General features: G+C 45.1%; 1 protein-coding gene across 1 annotated transcript in view; it reads right to left on the bottom strand.

Moving 5' to 3' along the window:
* The window catches only part of LOC148874713 (ubiquitin-associated (UBA)/TS-N domain-containing protein), a 40,619-nt gene that overhangs the window by 5,896 nt on the left and 12,278 nt on the right, over positions 1 to 22,445 (bottom strand). The window contains exons 5-10 of the mRNA XM_088963609.1: positions 21,257 to 21,336; positions 20,118 to 20,178; positions 3,020 to 3,087; positions 2,795 to 2,876; positions 267 to 350; positions 94 to 171 (exon numbers count right to left, since the gene is read on the bottom strand). Of these exons, the coding sequence (XP_088819735.1) occupies positions 94 to 171; positions 267 to 350; positions 2,795 to 2,876; positions 3,020 to 3,087; positions 20,118 to 20,178; positions 21,257 to 21,336 (453 nt within the window). The remainder of the gene's footprint in view (positions 1 to 93; positions 172 to 266; positions 351 to 2,794; positions 2,877 to 3,019; positions 3,088 to 20,117; positions 20,179 to 21,256; positions 21,337 to 22,445) is intronic.

Here is a 22,445-nt window from a genome sequence, read left to right as displayed (position 1 = left end):
AGACTAAAATAGTAGATATTGATTCGCATCCCAAGTTCATTTTCAATAATGTGATTCAAAAAAAAAAGTTCATTTTCAATATTTAGTATTTACCTTGTGATTCTGCTTCAGAAATCGTAGACAGTCTCTCATTCGCTCTGCTTTTGTAGCAGGCTTAACAGGTAAGAAACTCTGTCATTTAAATACAATAGCTTGTGTCAAAACAAATGTCAAGCTAAATATTGCATAATAAGGAAGAATATTTAATTGATGGAAATTATTCAGACCTTTTTTTCCTCCACAACAGGTGTTGCAGGTTTAGCATCTGCTGGGTCTTCTGGTGGCAATCCAAGCTTACGCCTTCTTTCTGCCTGTAAATGCATAGAAATACAATTAGATATAAACTGCAATCAAAGTCCTAACAAATCAAAAAAAAAAATGTCAAAAAAGTGAAACTGAATTCCAACTAAAAATTATACCTATACACAAGAAAATGCAAAAAGATGTAAAAGAAAAACAACTCTTCTTGTTTAAAAAGTTAACTACATATGAGCATATGAATTTACCTTCCCAAAAGGAAAACAACAAAATATTAGGGACTTGAAAAAGATACAATTAAATCTTTGCATAAGCTATAAAAGCTCGGGAATATCAAAGAATTTGAGGGATATTACTACTCCCCATGGATACCATATCAAACCCAGCCATGCAGAAAGGTAAATTTAAAATTGACTGGATTGTTGAGCATCCTGATATTTTGAAAAAAAAAATTAAAATGAAGTTCCTTGACAAAAGCTTCAAGGCTTCAAGTGTAACTAATCTATTTGTGTTCTAGTGGTTTTTTATTGGAAATGGTAACTTTAATTAATAAAATAGAAGTAGAACCAGCCACCCCAACAGGAAGGCAACTTTTTGTACACTCCCTAAATTCCTTAGGTTTGTAAGGTATGATGTATGCTCTATAAATTCAGTCCTCTTTCGGGAAGATGTTTGGGTGGGTACTCAACCTCTAAAAGAATGATTCCCTTCGCTTATTCTATTTCCCTCTTTAAAAAGAAATTTCTCAAGGTTCCTCTCCCCACCCCCAGCTCTCCCATTGACTTTAAATTGGGACTTTGGGTTTTATAGAGGTTTAAGGGATGATGAATCTGCTTGTGTTTTTGAGCTTTTGCTTCTTTTAGACTGTGTTTGGACCCCACCTAGACCTGATAAAAAGATTTGGACTTTGACTCAGAGTGGCTCCTTCACTTGTGCCTCTTTTTTTAAATCCTTATGTTCCACCCCTTCCTCTTAGGTGTTCCCTATTAAAGAAATATGGTCAAGGTCAATTCCTCCTAAAATATTTGTTTTCTGTTGGTAAGCCTATTATGGTAAGATCAATACTTTGGAAAACATGCAAAAGAGGAAACCTTATTTGTGTTTGTCCCCAAACTGGTGTATCTTGTGTAAAGTGAAGAGTGAAGACTGTCATCATTTGCTGATATCTTGTTCTTTTGCTGCCAATATTTGGAATTGGGTTTTAATGTTATTTGGGTGTAGGTGGAACTTTCCTTCTGAAGTACAGCTGCTTTTTGAACCATTTGCCTTTGGAGTTTGGGCGGCTGACAAAAGGAGGGAATTTAAAGTGGAAGTGCATTAGGGTAACTAGTTTGTGGACAATTTGGGAGGAGAGGAATGCTAGAATATTCCAAGAAAAGGAAAGAAGCCTTGATGAGGTAAAAGAGTGTATCATGACAAGGACAACTTTTTGGTTGAAAACTTCAGACCTGTTTGTGAATAATTCTTTTGATGATTTAAGGAGAAATTGGGCAGCAATGGCATCTGCACCCTCCACAAAGAACAGTCTACAAGCAGAATGGAAGCCTCCTCTGGAAAGAGTGGTAAAACTGAATTTTGAGAGATAAAGATTGCAACATCATATCTTTATTCTTAGGACCAGTGGAAATTGGTGACCCTACAAGGGCTGAGATACTAGCAGTGTACAAGGAATACAAGTTGCTAATCAAATTGGAGTGGAGAACTTGTTAGTTGAAGGGGACTCCAAGGTGATAGTGGGCCGGCTGTCGAACACAGAAACAGTCTTTTGGGGTACAGGGATCTTCTGAAGAAAGTTAATTGGCTTACAAGGAATATGTCAGTTTTCAGTGGGTCAGCAGATCGACAAATGCCATGGCTGATTCTTTGGCTAAACAAGGGGTATCAAGGGGTGATCTGTTTGGGCTACCTTATAATTGTAATTCAGGCAAGAGTGTGCTTATTTCCTTAATTCTAAGGGGAGGTAACATTGTGTGCCTCCTCTGAGGCTGATTATACACTTCTTCTATGCTTAATAAAATATTACTCATTTATCAAAAAAAGGGTGTTGGCCATGTACTCAGAACCTACGGGAGTGGGACTCTCTGAAAGCTGAATTGATGGCCCTACTACAAGGTGTAAGACTAGAAAAGCACTCTGGTTTCAATTTCTTTGAAGTAGACAGGGACTCAAAGCTGATAACACTTGGGCAAAAGGCTTGTGCAAAGCCCCTTGGATTTATAGGCATGTTTGCAGGGAAATAGAATGTCTGTCAAGGGAGTTAAATACCTCCTATAATTAGGTTAGAAGAACAGCTAATGGGGTGGTGGATTCCTTAGCAAAACAAGGGGTAAATAGATATCAACTTTTTTAAGCTTAGTGTAAAGCTATTGTACTAAACTTTCCTCGTATTTTAATAAACTTTTCTTTATCTGATAAAAAAAGCTACTACCAATCAAAATGCATATCATTTGATGACTGCAATTTCAACATAGAATTGATGGAAAAATTAAATATTGACCTTATCTTCCTCAAGCTTCTGACGGATTTTCTCCCTTGCTCTCTTCTCTTCCTCTTTCTCTGCTTTTCGCAAGGCCAACATGCTACAAGAGCAAAGGATGAATATTCCATTCAAAGGGAGAAGTTTGCAAACTAAAATAACAGGGTTACAGGAGTAAATGTTGAAACTGAAAACAAGGAATGGGAAAGATCAAAAAGTAATGCAAATAAAAGTCCAAAGGCAAACCGTTTTCTTTCATTTTCTTCCTCAATTCTCTTTGCCTCAAGGAGCTCCTTACCAACTCGAATCCTCTCCTATGATAATGCAACAACTAGGTTACACAGGTATATGAATGAATGCTTAGCCAAATTCATGATATAGATACAGGATATAATAATATACAGAAAATTACTGTATCTGCATTTAACCATAAAACCAGAGTAGGTAAAGAAAAGTATATCTGATAGAATCTCCTCAAATAAAGACCATGTAAAGAACAATGTTAAACTTTGAAGTGTTAACTTCTCAATAGGTAAAACCAAGATAGCAAGTTGTTTATCTGTGTTTATCTATCACTATTCCATTCTTTTAACTTCAATGCATCATGAAAAATTAGCATTAGGTTAAAAGGTATCAAAGCTATTCATTATTAGACATATTTAAGGTGGCAAAGATAAAGCTTCAGGCCGGGAGTTTTTAAGATGTTAATAAGGGAAGAAAAGGAAAAAGAAAGGACAACCTATTATCTACTCCTGGTCAACTTTCAAGGTCTAGGAGTTTTTAAGTTGCTAATATTAGTTGTCAAGTCTTTCATATGCAAAATGTGTATAATTATCAAGAATAGTTGGACCAATAAGAAAATGTCATGGGAAATTTTATGAAAACTTTCAAAATAGCATAAAAATTTTTCAGTAAAAGAAGATTCCGTAAATGCAAAAGATTAAAAAAAAAGGTTTCCCTTTGTTTCGAATGCAGATATAGTAACCCGAACCAGGAGAGAAGGAAGAAGAAGATGAAGAAGAAAAGAGAGAGAGAACAGGAGGGTTTAGTCGAAACTGATTAATTCACTATTCATTCGACCCCCTAATGTATATTAGGTTCTAATAACATTTACAAAGACTAAACTGCCCTTACTTAAGTGGGGCAGAGTATCCCTAGTAAAATTGCCACATAAGCAAGGTACTTAACAAACATGAGATGACTAAACTACCCCTATTCGGCTCACTTTAACACTCCCCCTCAAGCTGGAGAACATATATCATATAATCCCAGCTTGTTATATAGATAGTTCACTTTCCCTGAGGGGGAGTGTTAAAGCTGGAGAACATATATCATATATCTGTAAACAAATCTGCCCATTGATCATTCGAGCCCACATGTTTGTGTTTATCTCTCCAACAAGGACCTTCTCCCTCACAAAGTGGCAATCAACCTCTATATGCTTTGTTCTCTCATGAAATACAGGATTGGATGAGATATGGAGTGCAGCTTGGTTGTCACAATACAGTCTCATAGGTTTATCCATGTGAAACCCAATTTCTTGGAGAAGATTCCTCAACCACACTAACTCACAGGTAGTATGTGCCATGGCCCTATACTCAGCTTCAGCACTACTTCTGGCCACAATTGTCTGCTTTTTACTCTTCCATGTCACAAGATTTCCTCCAAGGAATGTGCAATAGCCTGTAGTAGATCTTCTATCATTCACTGAGCCTACCCAGTCTGCATTTGTATACCCCACTACTTCAAATTTTCCTCCTGGTTTATACAATAGTCCACGGCCTGGAACTCATTTCAGATACCTTACAATTCTAAGAACTACATCCCAATGAGGTATACGAGGGTTCTGCATGAATTGGCTCACCACACTAACTGCAAAGGATATGTCAGGTCTCGTGATAGTCAGATAGTTCAGCTTCCCCACTAGTCGTCTATACCTTCTAGGATCTTCAAATACTTCTGTATCACTACTCAACTTAACATTTGGTTCCATAGGGGTCTCAGCCGATTTTGCACCTAACAGTCCTGTTTCTTCCAATAGATCAAGAACATATTTTCTTTGGCACAGATTTACACCTTGTTTTGACCTGGAAACTTCAATTCCCAAAAAATACTTTAATGTTCCAAGATCTTTTGTTTGGAAATGATTTTGCAGAAATACCTTTAGTTTGCCAATCCCCGATTTATCACTGCCAGTAATGACAATATCATCCACATAGACCACTAATAGGAACTTCCCAGCTTCTGAGTCATAGTTGAACACTGAGTGATCAACCTGGCATTGCTTCATTCCAAAACTCTTCACCACTTCACTGAACTTCCCAAACCGAACACGCGGCAATTGTTTCAACCCATAAATTGCCTTATTCAATCTGCATACCTTACCATCCTCCCCCTGAGCAGCAAACCCAGATGGTTGCTCCATATATACCTCCTCCACAAGATCACCATGAAGGAAGGCATTCTTTATATCAAGCTGAAATAGAGGCCAATCATACATAACTGCTAGGGAAATTAGTACACGAACAAAACCAATCTTAGCCATCAGAGAGAATGTCTCCATGTAGTCCACTCCATACAACTGTGACTAACCTTTAGCAACAAGTCTGGCTTTCAGATGCTCCACACTACCATCTGGCAAGTATTTCACAGTATACACCCATTTACAGCCCACAGCATGCTTACAAGGTGGGAGAGTAGTAAGTTCCCACGTTTGAGTATGTTGAAGAGCAGAAAGTTCCTCCTCCATTGCCCGCCGCCACCCAGGTGAACTAAAAGCTTCTTAAACATTGTTAGGTATGGAAATAGAGGACAAAAGTGAAACAAGCTGGCGATGTGAGGTAGAAAGACGAGATAATTAAACAAAATTGAAAATGGGATGGAGGGTAGAACTGCGTTTACCTTTCCATAAGGCAATGGGTAGGTCAAGGTTTGAAGGTTCAACAATAGGAACCATGAGAGGATCCACAAATGAGGTAGAAGCTGGAGGAGGGGCTGGTGTCGTTCGACGTGTAGACACTTGTCGGGTCGGTGGTCGTTCGGTGGTGATCTGCACTAGATGAGGTGATGAGTCTACTCCAACAACAGCATCTAGAACAGGATCATTGACAAGAAGAGGAAGAGGAAGTACGGGTGGAGACGAAGGTGCTTCAAGACTTGAGAAGAAGGGGACAGACTCAAAAAATGTGACATCAGGGCATACATAGCACTTTCGGGTAATGGGATTATAACACTTGTACCCTTTTTGAGTCCGTGAGTAGCCAAGGAAGACACATTTAATTGAGCGTGCATCTAGATTGTCTATTCCAGGACTCAGATTGTGGACAAAGCACACACAACCAAAAACACGAGGAGTTAATGGGAATGGAGATAAAGTGGGAAACAAGATAGAGAAGGGGGACCGACCATGAAGGATGAAAGAGGGCATCCGATTAATGAGAAAACATGCAGTGAGTACAGCATCACTCCAAAACCATTTAGGAACATTCATGTGATGAAGAATAGACTGAGCAAATTCATGAAGCTGACGATTCTTCCGTTCAGCTACCCCATTTTGTTGAGGGGGGAATGCACATGAGGTCTGATGAATAATGCCATGTTGTTCTAAATACTGTTGAAATGAAGTAAAAAGTGATGAAGGATGATTTGACCCAACCTATGAAACGGTGACACGTAGACAGACTCAGCATAAGCGACAGCTCAACATTGAGGCCCAGTACAACCAAGTAACGGGCCCATAAAGCAGCTCGCTACATCGTAGCGCACAAAGGGAGGAATTCGCCACAACGCGAGCTCCGGGTTCCTCGAGCTACCTCTAAAGGGATATTCCGAGGCAACTTTAGCTTGCAAGCTAAGAAAACCAACTCGCCCGAGCTCCCAAGCAGACAAGTCATCCCGAGGACCAAATCTACTTAGGGTACTCCTAAAGTATTCTGAGCTCGCTGCAAAGTAGCTCGCGAATGGGCCGCATGAGCATGTTCCTCAGGAAGCTTCTATCTGACAGGCCGTACCGATCAGACAGCACCACGTCCCTTACTAACAGGGCAGTCCCTGTCCTTTCGACAGTCTGCACCCACGTCTCTCAGCAGGCGGAGGCGTGCCTGTCACTTTGGAGATGTGTCACTCACCCGAGCGAGGAGTACGTTACAACGGCCACCTGCGCAGCCCTGGCAGGTAACGGCTGTGGTAGGGGCCCAGTGGCGGTTATACCCAATCTCGCAAGACCCCTATAAAAAGCCCTCAGGGCAGAAGAGAAGCTTGGGCTGGAGACCTCTAATCTCTCGAGTGAAGTGATAAAGCGCGACCTACACTCTTAGCTACCGACTCTTCTTTTCCTTCTTTCTTGCATTCTAACTTAAGCATCGGAGTATTCCCACCGGGTAAAATCCCCGGGAATCCTTCCTTTCATCTTCTCATGTGTCGTCCGTTGCCAGCAAGGAGCCAGTCAGCAACCAGCTAGGAGTGCCCGGATCGTGCCGCATCATTTGGCGCCATCTGTGGGAAACGCTTCAAAAAGCCTTCTCTCTAAACTTTTTTAGTTCTTTTTTTCCTCGAAACAATCCAACGCTCATATCTTCCTCCAGCAACGTCGAACAAAGCACGGAAATGGATAACTCCAGGGAACAACCCCAACTTCCTACTGTCTGTATCGAACAGTTCACTGTCCCCCTCTCAGCGGACGGAATCCCCAGCTTGAATGTGCCTCTCACGGTGGCACCTGTCATCGCCCTATTCCCTGCTACAGACGAAGTGACGTTCACCGAACCCTTGGTCATGCTCCCAGTGACCTGCTCAAACCAACTAGAGGACTTGATGCAGTCCATGCGGGCCATGCAGGCCCAAATGCAACAGTTCCAACAACTTCAGCTCTATCAACAACACGTACTGCACCAGGTCTCCCAATATCAGTATCAACAACAGTTCCCCCAACTGCCTCAACCTCAACTTCAGCAGCCGTAGTTCCCGCCTCGGCACCCGGCCTCGCAGCAAGCTAAGTCTCGCCGCCAGGACGAGCGCCCCTCTGGCTAAGGAGAGGCCCCCCAAAACTTCCCAAAAAACCAGGCCTCCTCCCGCAGCAAACGAGAGAGACTGGCTACCCCGATCTCACCGCGGGCGGACAGGTCAAGAGGAGCCCAACTCGCCAGGTCTACATCACCTCGGCAGTCGAAATTTGAAACCTTGCTCCTTGAGAACCGATTCGAGGTCCTGGCAACAGACTCCAAGCAGGACCCCTCTGTTCGCAGCCGTCACCAGCAGACCGAGATACTCCCTGCGCAGACCATTCCGGACAGCGCAGAGGTGAGCAGCACGAACACCGAGCTCACCAAGAAGCAGAGACGCCGCCGCCGAGCTCACCAATCTGTCACCCGCGATTTGCCCGAGCTCGTGGGCAAAGAAGAGGTAAGCTCGGCCGAAGTCAAAGCCCCCCTCCTCTCCGTTCCATCCCCCCTGTCTTCCGAACTCCTGGCAGTCCCGATGCCCAAAGTCTTCAAGCTCCCCCCCCCCTTGACAAGTATGACGGGTCGTTTGACCCAAATGATCACGTAGATGCCTTTTAGACACAGATGCACCTGGCGTGAGATAGTGAGTCGTGCATGTGTGTGGCCTTCTCCACTACTTTTAGGGGAGCAGCCCGTACGTGGTATCGGAACTTGGCACCCGGGTCAATAAGAAGTTGGGCGCAGTTCGCACAAACCTTCACGTCCCACTTCGTTACTAGCAAGTGATGTCCGCGAACTGAAGAAAGTCTCCTCAGCATAGTACAGAGAGAGGGAGAATCCATCCGAAGCTATATCAAGCGGTTCAATGATGCCTGTATGCAGATACCGCGCCTGGACCCCGTCGTACGCCTTGCAGCAGCTAAGAAGGGCGTGGCGCACAAAGAGTTTAAATGGCACATGGTCGTCAGCCAACCGGCAACCATAACCGAGTTCCTGAAGCTTGCGGATAGGTTCATAGCCACCGAAGATGAGATCAACCAAAAGGGCGAGGGCGCGCCCGAAAAAAGAAAGAGGGAAGGAGAGCTTTCCAGTCAAGGGGACAGCCGAAAGAAAAAGGACACAGCTCGGGGGGCAAGGCCAAGTCAATTAATCCTACCTCCCGTAGTGGACCGAGCCGATTACACCACTAAACACGAAGCAGGCTGAAATCCTAATGGCGATCAAGGACGCCCCGTACGTGAAGTGGCCACCCCGTCTGAGGAGGAATCCCAATGAAAGGAATAAGAATCTGTATTGCAGTTTTCACAAAGATCACGGTCACAGTACCGAGAGTTGTAAAAACCTCCGCAATGAGATAAAGGAGCTCATCCGTCGCGGGTATCTGAGAAACTTTGTACAGAATAATAATAATAGTAATAAAACAGATCGGCAAGGGGAGCGCAGTAAGGACGTTCCCGAGTCCAACAGAAGTCCGGTCGAACAACCGCAGAGGCAGCCTCCGGAGGAGAGGCTAGTCCGGGGAACCATCCACATGATAGTGAGAGGCTCTATCGTCACGGGTTGCACTTCAGCAACGGCTCGGACTTCGGTTCGTGAAGCCACTCGGGAGGAAAAGAGCCCCCCAAAACGGCCGAGGACAGAAGAGCCAATTTTCTTCATAGAAGATGATGCGCGAGGAGTCCACTATCCCCACGACAATGCGCTCGTAATAAAACTAAGAGTCAACGACTTTGAGGTCAGGCGTGTACTCGTCGACTTAGGCAGCTCAGCCGACATCCTCTTCAAAGCTGCATTTGACCAGCTCCAGTTGCATAGAAGCGACCTGAAGCCTGCAGACACTCCTTTGGTAGGCTTCAGTGGAGAAGAAGTCCGGCCCCTTGGGAAAATAACAGTACCTGTGGAAGTCGACACGTGGCCTTGTGTGGTCAAATTCAAGCACGACTTCTTGGTGGTCACGACCCCCTCCCCCTACAATGCCATAGTAGATCGACCGATCACCCATGTCCTACGGGTGGTGGTCTCCACTTACCATTTGGCTATGAAGTTCCCAACAGACTTCGGTGTGGGAGTAGCGCGGGGTGACCAGCTCAAGTCCCGTAAGTGCTACATCGCCGCCCTGAAGGGAAAAACCAAGGTAGCCGACGACCTTGAGATGGAGCAGCCTATGGAGCAAGACGAAGAACAAGCAACGCCAACAGAAGAAACAGTCGCAGTTCCAACCTCAGCAGCGGACCCAGCTCGAACGCTTCAGATCAGCGCTTCCGTCCAGGAACCTCTACGATCAGAATTGGTAAGTTTCTTACTTCAAAATTTAGATATTTTTGCATGGTCCGCGGCAGAGATGCCCGGCATAGACCCCAAACTCATAATTCATAAGCTGAACACTGATCCTGTAGTTAGGCCCATTAGACAGAAGAAACGCAACCTAGCCTCGGAGCAGTGGAAAGCGGTCGACGAGGAGGTCGAAAAGCTCCTTGCAGCGGACTTCATAAGAGAAGTCCACTACTCGAGCTAGGTAGCCAACCCCGTCCTGGTAAAGAAGGCCAACGGCAAGTGGTGCATGTGCGTCGACTACACCAACCTAAACCGAGCTTGCCCAAAAGACTACTTTCTGCTCCCTAGAATCGACTGCTTGGTAGACGCGACCTCAGGGCACGAGTTGCTAAGTTTCTTGGACGCCTATTCGGGCTATAACCAAATCAAGATGGACCCAGCGGACGAAGAAAAGGCTGCCTTCATCACGGAATTCGGCCTATACTATTACAAGGTTATGCCCTTCGGGTTGAAAAACACAGGGGCAACCTTCCAAAGGCTTGTAAATAAGTTGTTTGCGCCGTTAATCAGTAGAAAAGTAGAATGCTATGTAGACGACATGGTCGTCAAAACTCAACTCTCACAAGAATTAATACAAGATTTGCATTCTGTTTTTAAAATTCTACGTAAGTTTAATATGAGACTGAACCCAAACAAGTGTGTGTTCGGTGTGACCTCGGGCAAGTTCCTAGGATACATCGTTAACCGACGCGGCATTGAGGCCAACCCGGATAAGATTAAGGGCATTTTAGATATGAGACCGCCCCGGAAGTTGAAGGAGGTTCAGAGGTTGAATGGCCGCATAGCCGCCCTGAGCCGCTTCATGTCTAAATCGGCGAACCACTGTCTACCGTTCTTTAAGGTAATTAAGAGCAAAGGGTTCGAATGGACCCAAGATTGCCAGCTCGCGTTCGACGAGCTCAAGAAATACCTCGCTAGTGTGCCGACCTTAACCCGGCCCGAGGAGGGCGATGTCTTAGAACTATACCTCTCGGCGAGCGACGAAATGGTCAGTTCGGTACTAATAAAGGAAGTAGATCGGGTCCAACGACCCATCTATTATGTTAGTAAAGTATTGCAGGGAGCAGAAACAAGATACTCGGAGATGGAAAAGCTAGCATATGCACTGATAATCGCAACTCGGAAGCTCCGCCCATACTTCCAAGCTCATACTGTTATCGTCCTCACCGACAAACCTCTGAGGCAAGTATTGCTTAAGCCCGAGGTCTCTAGTCGGTTGACGAAGTGGGCCGTTGAGCTCAACGAGTACAACCTCCAGTACAAGCCGCGAACTGCCATTAAGACCCAAGCCTTTAGCAGGTTTCATAGCCGAATGCACATTCAGCTCCGAAGTTCCCAGGCCAGTTGAGCACAAGGCTCCCACCTCGGGTGAGCCCGAAGTTCTCGGGTCGGTCGAGTTCGAACCGCGAGCTGGGGTGAGGAGCCCTGGATCCTTCACGTAGATGGCTCCTCGAACCAACAGGGCAGCAGTGCCGAAATAGTTCTGCACGGCCCAAGCGGTACAAAACTAGAATACGCGCTACGCTTCGAGTTCGCGGCGTCTAACAATGAAGCAGAGTACGAGGCGTTGATAGCTGGACTAGCCATAGCCAGAGAAGTAAAAGCAAGGCACATTATTATCTGCAACAACTCCCAGCTTGTGGTTAACCAGGTCACCGGCGAGTATGAAGCTCGCGAGCCAACCATGATTGTCTACTTGACCAAAGTTAGGGAAGCTCTTCTCAACTTCCAATCACACTTCATTAGACAGATCCCTAGGTCGGAGAACGCTGAGGTCAACGCTCTGTCCAAGTTAGCCAGCACTAGTGACATCACCATGAGAACCGTGTACATAGAAGACCTGTGTCGGCCTAGCATTCTCAGGGGGGTATAGGAGGTCGCTCCCGTCATCCAAGCAGAGCCGAGCTGGATTGACCCGCTCGCAAGCTTCTTGCTACACGGGACCCTCCCTGTAGATCGCAATGCAGCCAGAAGGGTGCAGCGCCAAGCAGCCAAATACGTCATGATAGACGAGCGACTGTACAGGAGATCCTACACGCTCCCCTATCTGTGTTGCTTGCGGCCTACCGAAGCCGAACTCGTACTCCGCGATAGTCATGAGGGGTTGTGCGGCGGGCACTTGGGGGGCAGAGCCCTTGCCCAGAAAGCACTTCGACAAGGGTATTATTTGCCAACAATGAAGGCAGATGCCATTGAACTCGTTAGAAAATGTGACAAATGCCAGAGACATGCCAATATCCACCACCAACCCGCTGCCAACCTCAAGTATCTCACCAGTCCGTGGCCCTTTGCACAATGGGGCATCGATCTACTCGGGCCATTCCCGCCAGCAACGGGTGGAAGGATATTCTTAATGGTAGCAGTGGACTATTTTACCAAGTGGGTAGAAGCCGAACCCCTCGTAACGATCACAGCCCGGAATGTTCAAAACTTCTTTTGAAAAAACATTGTATGCCGCTTCGGATTACCTCGGGTATTGATTTCCGACAATGGCAAACAGTTCGAAGACATCAGATTCCAAGACTGGTGCCAAGACATGGGAATCCGACAGAACTTTACTTCAGTCGCACACCCTCAAGCAAACGGTCAAGCAGAAGTAACGAATAGAGCCACCATCCGCGGATTAAAGGCACGATTGGACCGAGCCAAAGGATTGTGGGCAGATGAGCTACCCAGTGTTCTGTGGGCGTACCGGACCACAGAGAAGACCGCCACAGGAGAAACTCCCTTCAATCTCACCTACGGCACTGAAGCAGTAATCCCTGCAGAGATCGAAGTGCCCACGCTAGAGGCATACAGTGATCAGACGAACGAAGAAGAGCTACGTACCAACCTCGATCTACTCGACGAAGGGACCTCGCGTACATCAGAACCGTAGCCTACCAACAGAGAGTAGCTCGGTACTATAACGCCAAGGTCAAGAGGCGAAACCTCCACGTTGGCGACATGGTCCTTCGTAAAGTTATGGTACCTGAGCCCGGCACTGGAAAGCTCGGGTCCAACTGGGAAGGCCCCTACCAAGTGAAGCGAGTGCTCGGGGAAGGAATGTACGAGCTCGAGACCCTTGAAGGGAAACAAGTACCTCGGGCATGGAATATCGTCAACTTGAGACAATACTACCTGTAACAACCGAGTAGGCCACGGGCCGCTCCCTGAGCCTAAGGGCCAAAATGCCGAGCTAACACGACCTTGGCGCCATAAGACCTAGTCGCCTCCATGGCATGGGCAAATTTCAAGGGCAGACTATAAGTCACCCCCTCAGCCAACGGGCCAAAATGCCGAGCTAACATGACCTCGACGCTGTAAGACCCAGTCGTCTCCATGGCATGGGCAAATTTCAAGGGCAAACTATAAGTCACCCCCTCAGCCAAAGGGCCAAAACATCGAGCTAATAAAGACCTCGGCATCAAGAAAGACTTAGGCACTTCAGTGGCAAAGGACATACATGGTAATCACTTCGCGGTATACCATAGAAACGCCTTATGAAGCACAGCTCATCTCAATACGTTGGTTGAACTGAGTAACCAACCAATGCATAGTCCGGGCATGCATGGTAATCACTTCGCGATATACCATAGAGATGCCTTAAATGTTAAAGGACAGATCGGGATAGCAACTACCGAAAAGTCCTACTTCGGACATGTAGCTCTAAAGCTCCAATGATGAGGTCGCTTTAGCAAAAATAAAGGGAGTTCATCATACTCAGGAGAAGGAAAGAACTCTCATTATCACTTCAAAAAAAAAAAGGAGAGAAGAAAAATAACAAGTGCGGTAAACGAGCAGCTCAAGAAAAGTTTGACTATCACAGGGCACAACCGCCCAACCAAAGACTTGTAAAAGACCGGGTTTACGGCACCCGAAAGCCACCAGAAGCCCAGAGAAATGCCGCCTCAAGGATCCACCTCCTCATCCTCTTGAGAGTCGGGCTCCTCTTCCTCCGCTTGGTCCGCTGTCTCAAGAGACAGACCCTTCATAGTAATGCCGTCGAGGTTGAGTCCAGAGAACTTCCGAACCAGCCACCGGCAAAGCTTAAACCCCGAGCGGTACGAACCCAAGCCGTATTCCGCCTAGAGGTCCTGAAATTCCTGGGAGTCTTTAAAATCCCAAACCGCTTTCTCTCGCTTAGCCTCCACCATCTAATCAAAGTTTCGAGTCCGATTTAGACGAGTGGACTCCAAGTCCCGCACCTGCTGCCTGAGGAGCTCCCTCTCCGCCGCCATCCTCGACGATTCCTCCCTATAATGCGTCCTCTCTTCAGAAAGTCGGGCGATTTGAGCCTCCTGGTCGTGAACGAGCAACTCCTGAGACTCGCTCCCCTTAGAGGTGTGATGGAGCTCGCCCCGAATCCGGTCGAGCTCGCCCTGGAGCTTCTGGTTGGCAGCCCGCTGGTCAAGGGCGTCGACGTGATGGATGCGCGTCTGGAGAGCCATGGCATGGATGGCGGAATTCACCTGCCAACGGAAAAGAAGATCAGAAGATAGCGGAAAAGGACAAAACAAAAGAGAAAAAAGGGAAAAAGGTCACTTACCACCATGCAATGAGTAGAGGCGAACACGGAGAGGTCCCCGGGCTCCATGTTTCCCCACTGAGCAATCTCGTCATTAGTGATCGCCTTCCGGCTCCTCCGACAAGCCACCAGATAATCATTTACCCCTTCCTAGTTTCCCACTAGGAACCGAGGGTAAGGACAGGGTTGAAGGGGATTACAGGGAGCCTCCCCCGGCTGAGGGAGCTCGTTTCCCCCAGGGTTAATCCCACTAGCCCCCTCAGGTGGGGGCATCGGAACCTCGGGCGGAGGAGAGGGTAGAACCGCCTCAGCAGACCCGAACTCAGTACTTCCCGAAGGAGGGGTTTGGTCGGAGCACGTCCTCTTCGCATGGCGTCTCCGGCTGCCCGAGAGAAGGCGACGCGAATCAGAACTGGACATGATGGCTGCCAAAAGACCACAAGATATTAGTTCGACAAGAAACAAAATTCATGTGTACACAATTTTGTCACAAGGCACTACACGACCTAAAAGGCCGACCTACCCGGGCTCAAGCCTACCTGCACGAGCTTCTCCTCGGTCAAGTAGTCTGAGCAAAGGGAGCCTACCGACGCCCAGGACAACATCGTTTTCCAAGTTTCGGGATCCAGCTCGGCCCCGGGGCCCTGGATGGCGCCCCTCCAAGCAGTGGGGAAGGGCCACCCCTCGGGGTTACAGACCACAAAGTAATCCCGCTTCTAGGCAGGAATCTTATTCGACAGCTCGTACAAGAGCTTATAGCCACGGCGGGGAGAGAGGTAATAAAAGCGCCTCTCCGGAGGAACCCCGGGAATAGCATTTTTTATACAGAGAATAGAAGTAAAAATGTCAAGGTCCAAGGGGAGGCAGTACTCATAACACAAAGAAATTGTCCCAACCATGTTCCGGATAGCGTTGGGATGAAGTTGATCGATGGTAACATCCACTATTAGGGGGTGCAGGGGAAGACGCAGGCCAGCCTCAAGTTGTTCCTAGAAAATAACTATATCGTTGGGACCATGCTCCCAAGGGAAGATACCAGTGGGGAGACTATAGACAAGATCCCCAGGAAGGTGAAAATAGCGGATTAGGGACCTGAGTCTCTCCGCCGTCATAGAGGAGGGACCGAAGGTGTCAGGCTCCTTCCCATGAGAAGTAGAGGCCACATCACTGGAGGTCTCTCGAGCCTCTGGAACCTGCTCCCAAGCTCCCTCCGAGCTTGAGGGAGCATCGTTGTCCTGGTTACCGTCCCGGTAATAAGTATGGTACGGATACCCAGACATGATTGACAGTGATTGAGACTCACCAGAAAAGACGAAACGAAGTGAACGGAAGAGCTTGGGTAAACTAGATGGATGTGCAACCTCAAAATCCGAAGACAGCAAGATAGCATGAAAGGAAATGAGGGCTGGGGGGCCCTCCTATTTATAGCCACTACGCCTCTGAATCAACGGCCCAAATTGAGGCAGATCCGACGATTCGCAGTCAAGCTGACCGCACGCTTTCTGAAACCGAAATGTGATTGGCTGCACGTCTCCCATGATTGAGGTAATGGCGGTTACACGACATCCGGAGTTAAGAGCCGCTTCAACGCATTTTCGGTATTCGAAAAGTTAGAAATCCCCTGATTCTCGCGCACACATTTAATATGAGCAGTCAATCAAGTTTGTATTTCGGTCAAATAAGTCCATCGCACTTCATAAACTCCCTGCGCTAAGGCGGTACTCTTAGCTCGAGGTGTGGGGGGCCATTGATGAAGGATAATTTGACCCAACCTATGAAACGGTGACACGTAGACAGACTCAGCATAAGCGACAGCTCAGCATTGAGGCCTAGTCCAACCAAGTAACGGGCCCATAAAGCAGCTAGCTACATCGTAGCGCATAAAGGGAGGAGTTCGCCACAACGCGAGCTCCAGGTTCCCCGAGCTACCTCTAAAGGGATATTCCGAGGCAACTTTAGCTTGCGAGCTAAGAAAACCAGCTCACCCGAGCTCCCAAGCAGACAAGTCATTCCGAGGACAAATTCTAATTAGGGTACTCCTGAAGTATTCCGAGCTCGCTGCAAAGTAGCTCGCGAATGGGCCGCATGAGCGTTCCTCAGGAAGCTTCTATCTGACAGGTCGTACCGATCAGACAGCGCCACGTCCCTTACTGACGGCACAGTCCCTGTCCTTTCGACAGTCTGCACCCACGTCTCTCAGCAGGCGGAGGCGTGCCTGTCACTTTGGAGACGTGCCACTCACCCGGGCGAGGAGTACGTCACAACGGCCACCTGTGCAGCCCTGGCAGGTAACGGCTGTGGCAGGGGCCCAGTGGCGGTTATGCCCGATCTCGCAAGAGTGCCCTTATAAAAAGCCCTCAGGGCAGAAGAGAAGCTTGGGTTGGAGACCTCTAATCTCTCGAGTATAGTGATAAAGCGCAGCCTACACTCTTAGCTACCGACTCTTCTTTTCCTTCTTTCTTGCGTTCTAACTTAAGCATAGGAGTATTCCCACCGGGTAAAATCCTCGGGAATCCTTCCTTTCATCTTCTCAGGTGCCGTCCATTGCCAGCAAGGAGCCAGTCAGCAGCCAGCTAGGAGTGACCGGATCGTGCCGCATCAGAAAGTATTCATGACCATTATCTTAAAGTAGAATTTTGATTGGAACACCAAATTGTGTGCGTATTTCAGCATGGAATTTTTGAAAAATTGAAAACAATTCACTTCTTTCTTTCATTAAGTAAATTCATGTCATTCTTGAACAATCATCAATAAAGGAGACAAAATACTTGTACCCATTATAAGACTATTTTGACTGGACCCCAAAAATCTGAATGAACCAAAGAAAAATGACTCAACATACGACTCTCAACTCTTGGACTGAAGGACACATGACGATGTTTCCCAAACTGACATGACTCACATTGCAAAACTGACAAATGACTCAATGACGGGACCAAAATCTTGAGAGCCTTGAGAGATGGATGTCCTAGTCGGCAATGCCATTGTAGAGGAGTAAGTGAAGTCTGAAGAGCAATTGAAGATCCACCACCGTCAAGATAATATAATCCACCAGCTCCATGCCCCCCACCAATCTTCTTCCCCGTCTTGAGATCCTGAAAAACACAAGTGGAAGGAAAGAAGGTAACAGAACAGTTAAGAGCTTTGGTTATTTTACTAACAGACATAAGATTGAATGGAAACTTAGGTACATATAAAACAGATGATAAGGGCACAGAAGCCATGTCAACATTACCAACACCACAAATGGGAGATGATGACTCGTTGGCAAGTGTAACAGTTTGTGATGTGGAGGTTTCAGAAAGAGAAGAGAACACACCTGGAGTCCCGGTCATATGATCTGAGGCTCCAGAGTCAATAATCCAGGGAGGGGTTTTAGATGACATGCAAGCAATACCTAATTGGGCAAGTGTGGCAGTGGAATGCTGTGAAGTAGTTTGAAGGAACCGTTCATACTCATCACGCGGTACATCACCATCTCCCTCCAAAAGTAGATGTATATGTGGGAGGAGTTCGGTCTGCTTATTTATTGTCACTGATATCAACCTCACAGGCTACAACATGATTAGCCCATTTAGAGGCAGGGCCATGTAGGTCATAACAGAAATTCACTATGTGTCCTTCCCTACCACAATGAGTATACTTCCTTGTAGAGTTATTCTTCCCTCTGCCACGGCCTCCCCCTGAGTCGACCACCCCGACCAATCATAGAACTGCCACGGCCTCCTCGGGGTGCATGACCTCCCCCTCTTGTACTATGTCCACCTCCTCTAGTTGTCACAAGTGCTGATCTATCAGACTGTGTGGAGTTCTCAGTCTGTCCCAAAGAAATTCTACAAAGCCTTGAGAAAACTTCCTCAAGTGTAGGAAGAAAAGAGCCCCCTAATATTTGGGCTCTTACTGGTTCATACTCCGACTTCAGCCCCACTAAAAATCTTGTAACATCTAGTTGTTCCCTTTGTTGTTGCTGAACCTTAATATCTGGAGTGAGGGGATGATAAGACATTGAGTTTATTCCTTATATGTACTCTTCTAGTGTTTTGGTTCCTTGTTGTAAATCAAAGTACTCCTAATAAAGCTAATATACTCTTGTTGTATTATCTTGTCCAGAATATAGCTTCTTAGCATACTCCCATATATCCTTAGCCGTATCAAGGAACATGAAGTTGGCACTAATTTTGGGCTCCATACTATTCCACAGCCAAGTCTTGATTTGAGCATCTTCTTGTTCCCAATCATCAAACCTTGGAGAGTCAGCCGGTGGCTTCTCATCTTTTACATGCTTCACTTTCCTCTTTGCCTTGAGAAAACTTCCACAGATTTAGCCCATGGAACGTAGTTTTCCCCATTCAGTCTAATTGAGGTTATCTGTACCCCTAGGTAGTCGGAGGAAATCACCACACTAGGTTTCTGATCATTGTACCCATCTCCTATTGCTGCCATTGTACTCTTTCACAGTTGCCTCTAACTTGACTTCTCAACTACAAGCTGACTGATGTTATTCATAGTTTGATATTTCAGCACCTATTGCAGCCCCTAAACACAATAGTGAGAGCCCACGCCTTGTTCTTATTCACACTACTGCTGACTTCACAAACCCACGAACCACATAAGCATCAATTTAGCACTCACTAGTCACATGTAGGCCCTCTTACAACCACTCAATAAAAGTTGTGCACCACAAGCACCATAACACTGTCAAATTTGCTACACCCAGTTCAGACTTGTTTAACACATTTAAGAGGGCATTACACAACCACAAAGAACTCGGCTAGGTCACTGCATTACACCTTACACCACTCGGCCACCTATAGCAGCCCTAACCCACTCAACCACTTACAGCAGCCCCTACACCATTCGGCTACTGTACACAGCCCGTTCTAGGGCAACAATGAACCTAGTTCTCTAGGTTATAATCAGTACTAACTGATTCTTTAAGGGTTTCTACCCAGAAATACCAGCAACACAAAAGGATTAGATAACCAACCTTCCTTTGAGAGTATCGACCAACCATTCACTGTGGAAATCACTTTTCTTGATGAAGAAGACTGCGCAGCAGAGAGAAACAAGTTGTGATGTCTCGGACCAAGGGCGAACCAGTTCTCTCCATTAACTAACCAGAAACAAAGGTGTCACGAACACAGCTGAAATGCTTTACAAATTGAAGCAGATCAGGAACCTCGCTCTGATACCATGTTTCGAATGCAGCTACAGTAACCCGAACCAGGAGAGAAGGAAGAAGAAGATGAAGAAGAAGAAAAGAGAAAGAGAGAACAGGAGGGTTTAGTCAAAACTGATTAATTCACTATTCATTTGACCCCCTAATGTATATTAGGTTCTAATAGCATTTACAAAGACTAAACTGCCCTTACTTAAGTGTGGTGCAGAGTATCTCTAATAAAACTGCCACATAAGCAAGGTACTTAACAAACATGAGATGACTAAACTACCCCTATTCGGCTCACTTTAACACCCTTGATGAATGACAGAAAATCTAGGAGAGGTATAACAGGAATTGGTAGAGGTATAACAAAAGGCTGAAATCAAGTACATTTGGCATTACCTTCTCTCTTTCTCTTTCCATTCTCTTTTCTTCCTCTTCTTTCTTCTTCCGAGCACGTTCCCTGAATGTATGAAAAATCATATATAAGAAATAACAACAATAACATCAAGGAAGTAGGAAATAAAATTAAACTAGTGGTATAAGCAATATACAACTATCTTTTTTTTAATCAATAGCAATGTACAAGTTTCATGAACCAAACATAAAGGCAATGGTGAAAGTAGATAAAGTGAACCAACAAAAACAAAAAGGTCAAGAACAAGGAGAAAGAATCTAAGAATAACTACACATGATGCACTGAAATAAAAATTGAATCTGGAATAAATTTCAAATGAATTTCACTAATAGAGAAAGAGGAGAAAAGGCAAAGCATGCAGCTTTCCCCTGTAGACAAAAAGAACAACCTGTACAAGAAACACAAAGTATAAACATTCATGAGATAGTGCATAAAACAAAAGCAAAAGTTCTACATAAAACCCTCTAGAACCGTCAACTCTTTTCCTGAAATTTCAAATGTAGGGCATTGAACAAACAAAGACAAGGCACAAAAAACATAAGGCCTCTAACTTTTAATGGCTGAGATCTCCAAGGAAAATTGTTTCCCATTCCAAAAGCATTCACAAACAGAAAAAGGAGAGATGCAGCAACAAGATGCCACTTTATTGGGCTAAGATTTTCAGAGATCCAAGATGGAACAGATAAAAAAGGTTTCCAGGACTAATCAATTAAATCATGATGGGAATACATGTGCTGTCATACTCTCTTTGAGAAGGGAAAACGAATGAGTCGATACATAAGAAACAAATATTCAAAGTCACCACCCTGGCTAAACAAGTGATTCATTGTGAATTTCTGGTAACATAAGGAACAAGATTTTCTAGGAATAGAAGTGTTCCAGAGTAGTTTTCCAAGGGACTAAGGGAGATTCAGAAAGGGAAAAAAAAGATTAATACTACCAGAATATATCAGTGGAAGGAGAGTGCTTTCTAGACAATAAAGTAATATGGTGAAAATAAATAAATAAATTCAACCTCCATGATATTTGGTTTACCAAGAATTGCAAATAATGCCAACCCAGGGTGACTAAGTGGTAGTAAAATGAAACACCAGAGAAGGCATAAAGACTGTCAGAATACTACCTTAATTCTTGTGCTTTCGTCTTCATTTCCTCTGGAGTAAGAGCTGATTTGGGAGGCTCAACTTTTTTATTGGCAGGAACCTGTTTGCACTTAAAAGCATATGAAATGGTTAATAGCTGAGAAGCTATTTTCTAAACTTATGTAAATCCAATGCACCAACAAAACGAAATTTGAGAAGCATTGTCGTGTTTATGTGCCATCAATTCTTTTATGCGAATAAGAAGAAGCAGTTGCATAATAAAACTGAAGGCCTTAGGTTGAAATCACAAAAATAGCATTCTATTAACATGCCTAGGATCCAAATGAATGCAGCACTTGTTCCCAAATGGTAATCAAGATAGACAAGCAGTTCTTGAAAGCAGGGAACCCTTTTTATTTGATAAATAATCTTGATTACATGTCAAAGCTTACAAAGAAATAAAGAACAAATACCTCAAGAACTTTACAATACCACAGTTATTGTGCATAAAAACAGCCCTAAGCTAAAGTTAAAGGAGTTTTGTGCATAAATGCTTGTGACCCTCTACGCTCTGGCTAGTCTCAGAGACAACTAGAAACATGGTTAGAAGCCAAGGAAGAGCCTTTATCGACAAACAATCAGAATTTTATTAGAATGTTAAAAGAATATTTTGCAAACGTTTTAAAGTCTAGAACAGTTGGGTAGAGTCAGTAGACTGGACAATCAGAGCCAGATCAAATATAGTTTCATCTTGATTTAAAGGGATTCTCGAATTTGGATGATATAACAATGGTTCAGACTTAAAACAGAAAACAAAAAATAGAGAGAAGAGAGACCAAAAGAGAACATAGGCAGAAAAAAGCCTTGAACTCTTATCCTGTTTGGTGAAGACTGTAATTGAGTCCAGTGTTTCAAAAGCGCAAGGTGCAAAAAAAAAACGCAAAGGGATTTTTGCACCTGAGGTGCACACACGCCTTTTTGAAGCAAAGCACAAATTTAAAAAAAAAAAAAAAAACAATGCAAAGAACGTAAAAATTCAAAATAAACCAAGAAAGTATTAAAAATAGCATTAATTAAAAAATGCAAACTTTAATTTTTTGATAAATAATGCAAACTTTAATTTTAAATTAAATGTTTTTAAAAGCTTATTAGTTCAAATTAAAAGGGTAAATTTCAAATAGGTACTCTGTACTTTGGGGGAAAGAGACACTTGAGGGCCTAAACTTTTAA

The sequence above is a fragment of the Nelumbo lutea genome, chromosome 1 (assembly GCF_056320005.1).
Source record: "Nelumbo lutea isolate HS-2025 chromosome 1, American lotus-T2T, whole genome shotgun sequence".
NCBI classification, from domain to species: domain Eukaryota; kingdom Viridiplantae; phylum Streptophyta; class Magnoliopsida; order Proteales; family Nelumbonaceae; genus Nelumbo; species Nelumbo lutea.
This window is presented reverse-complemented; position numbering and strand designations above follow the sequence as displayed.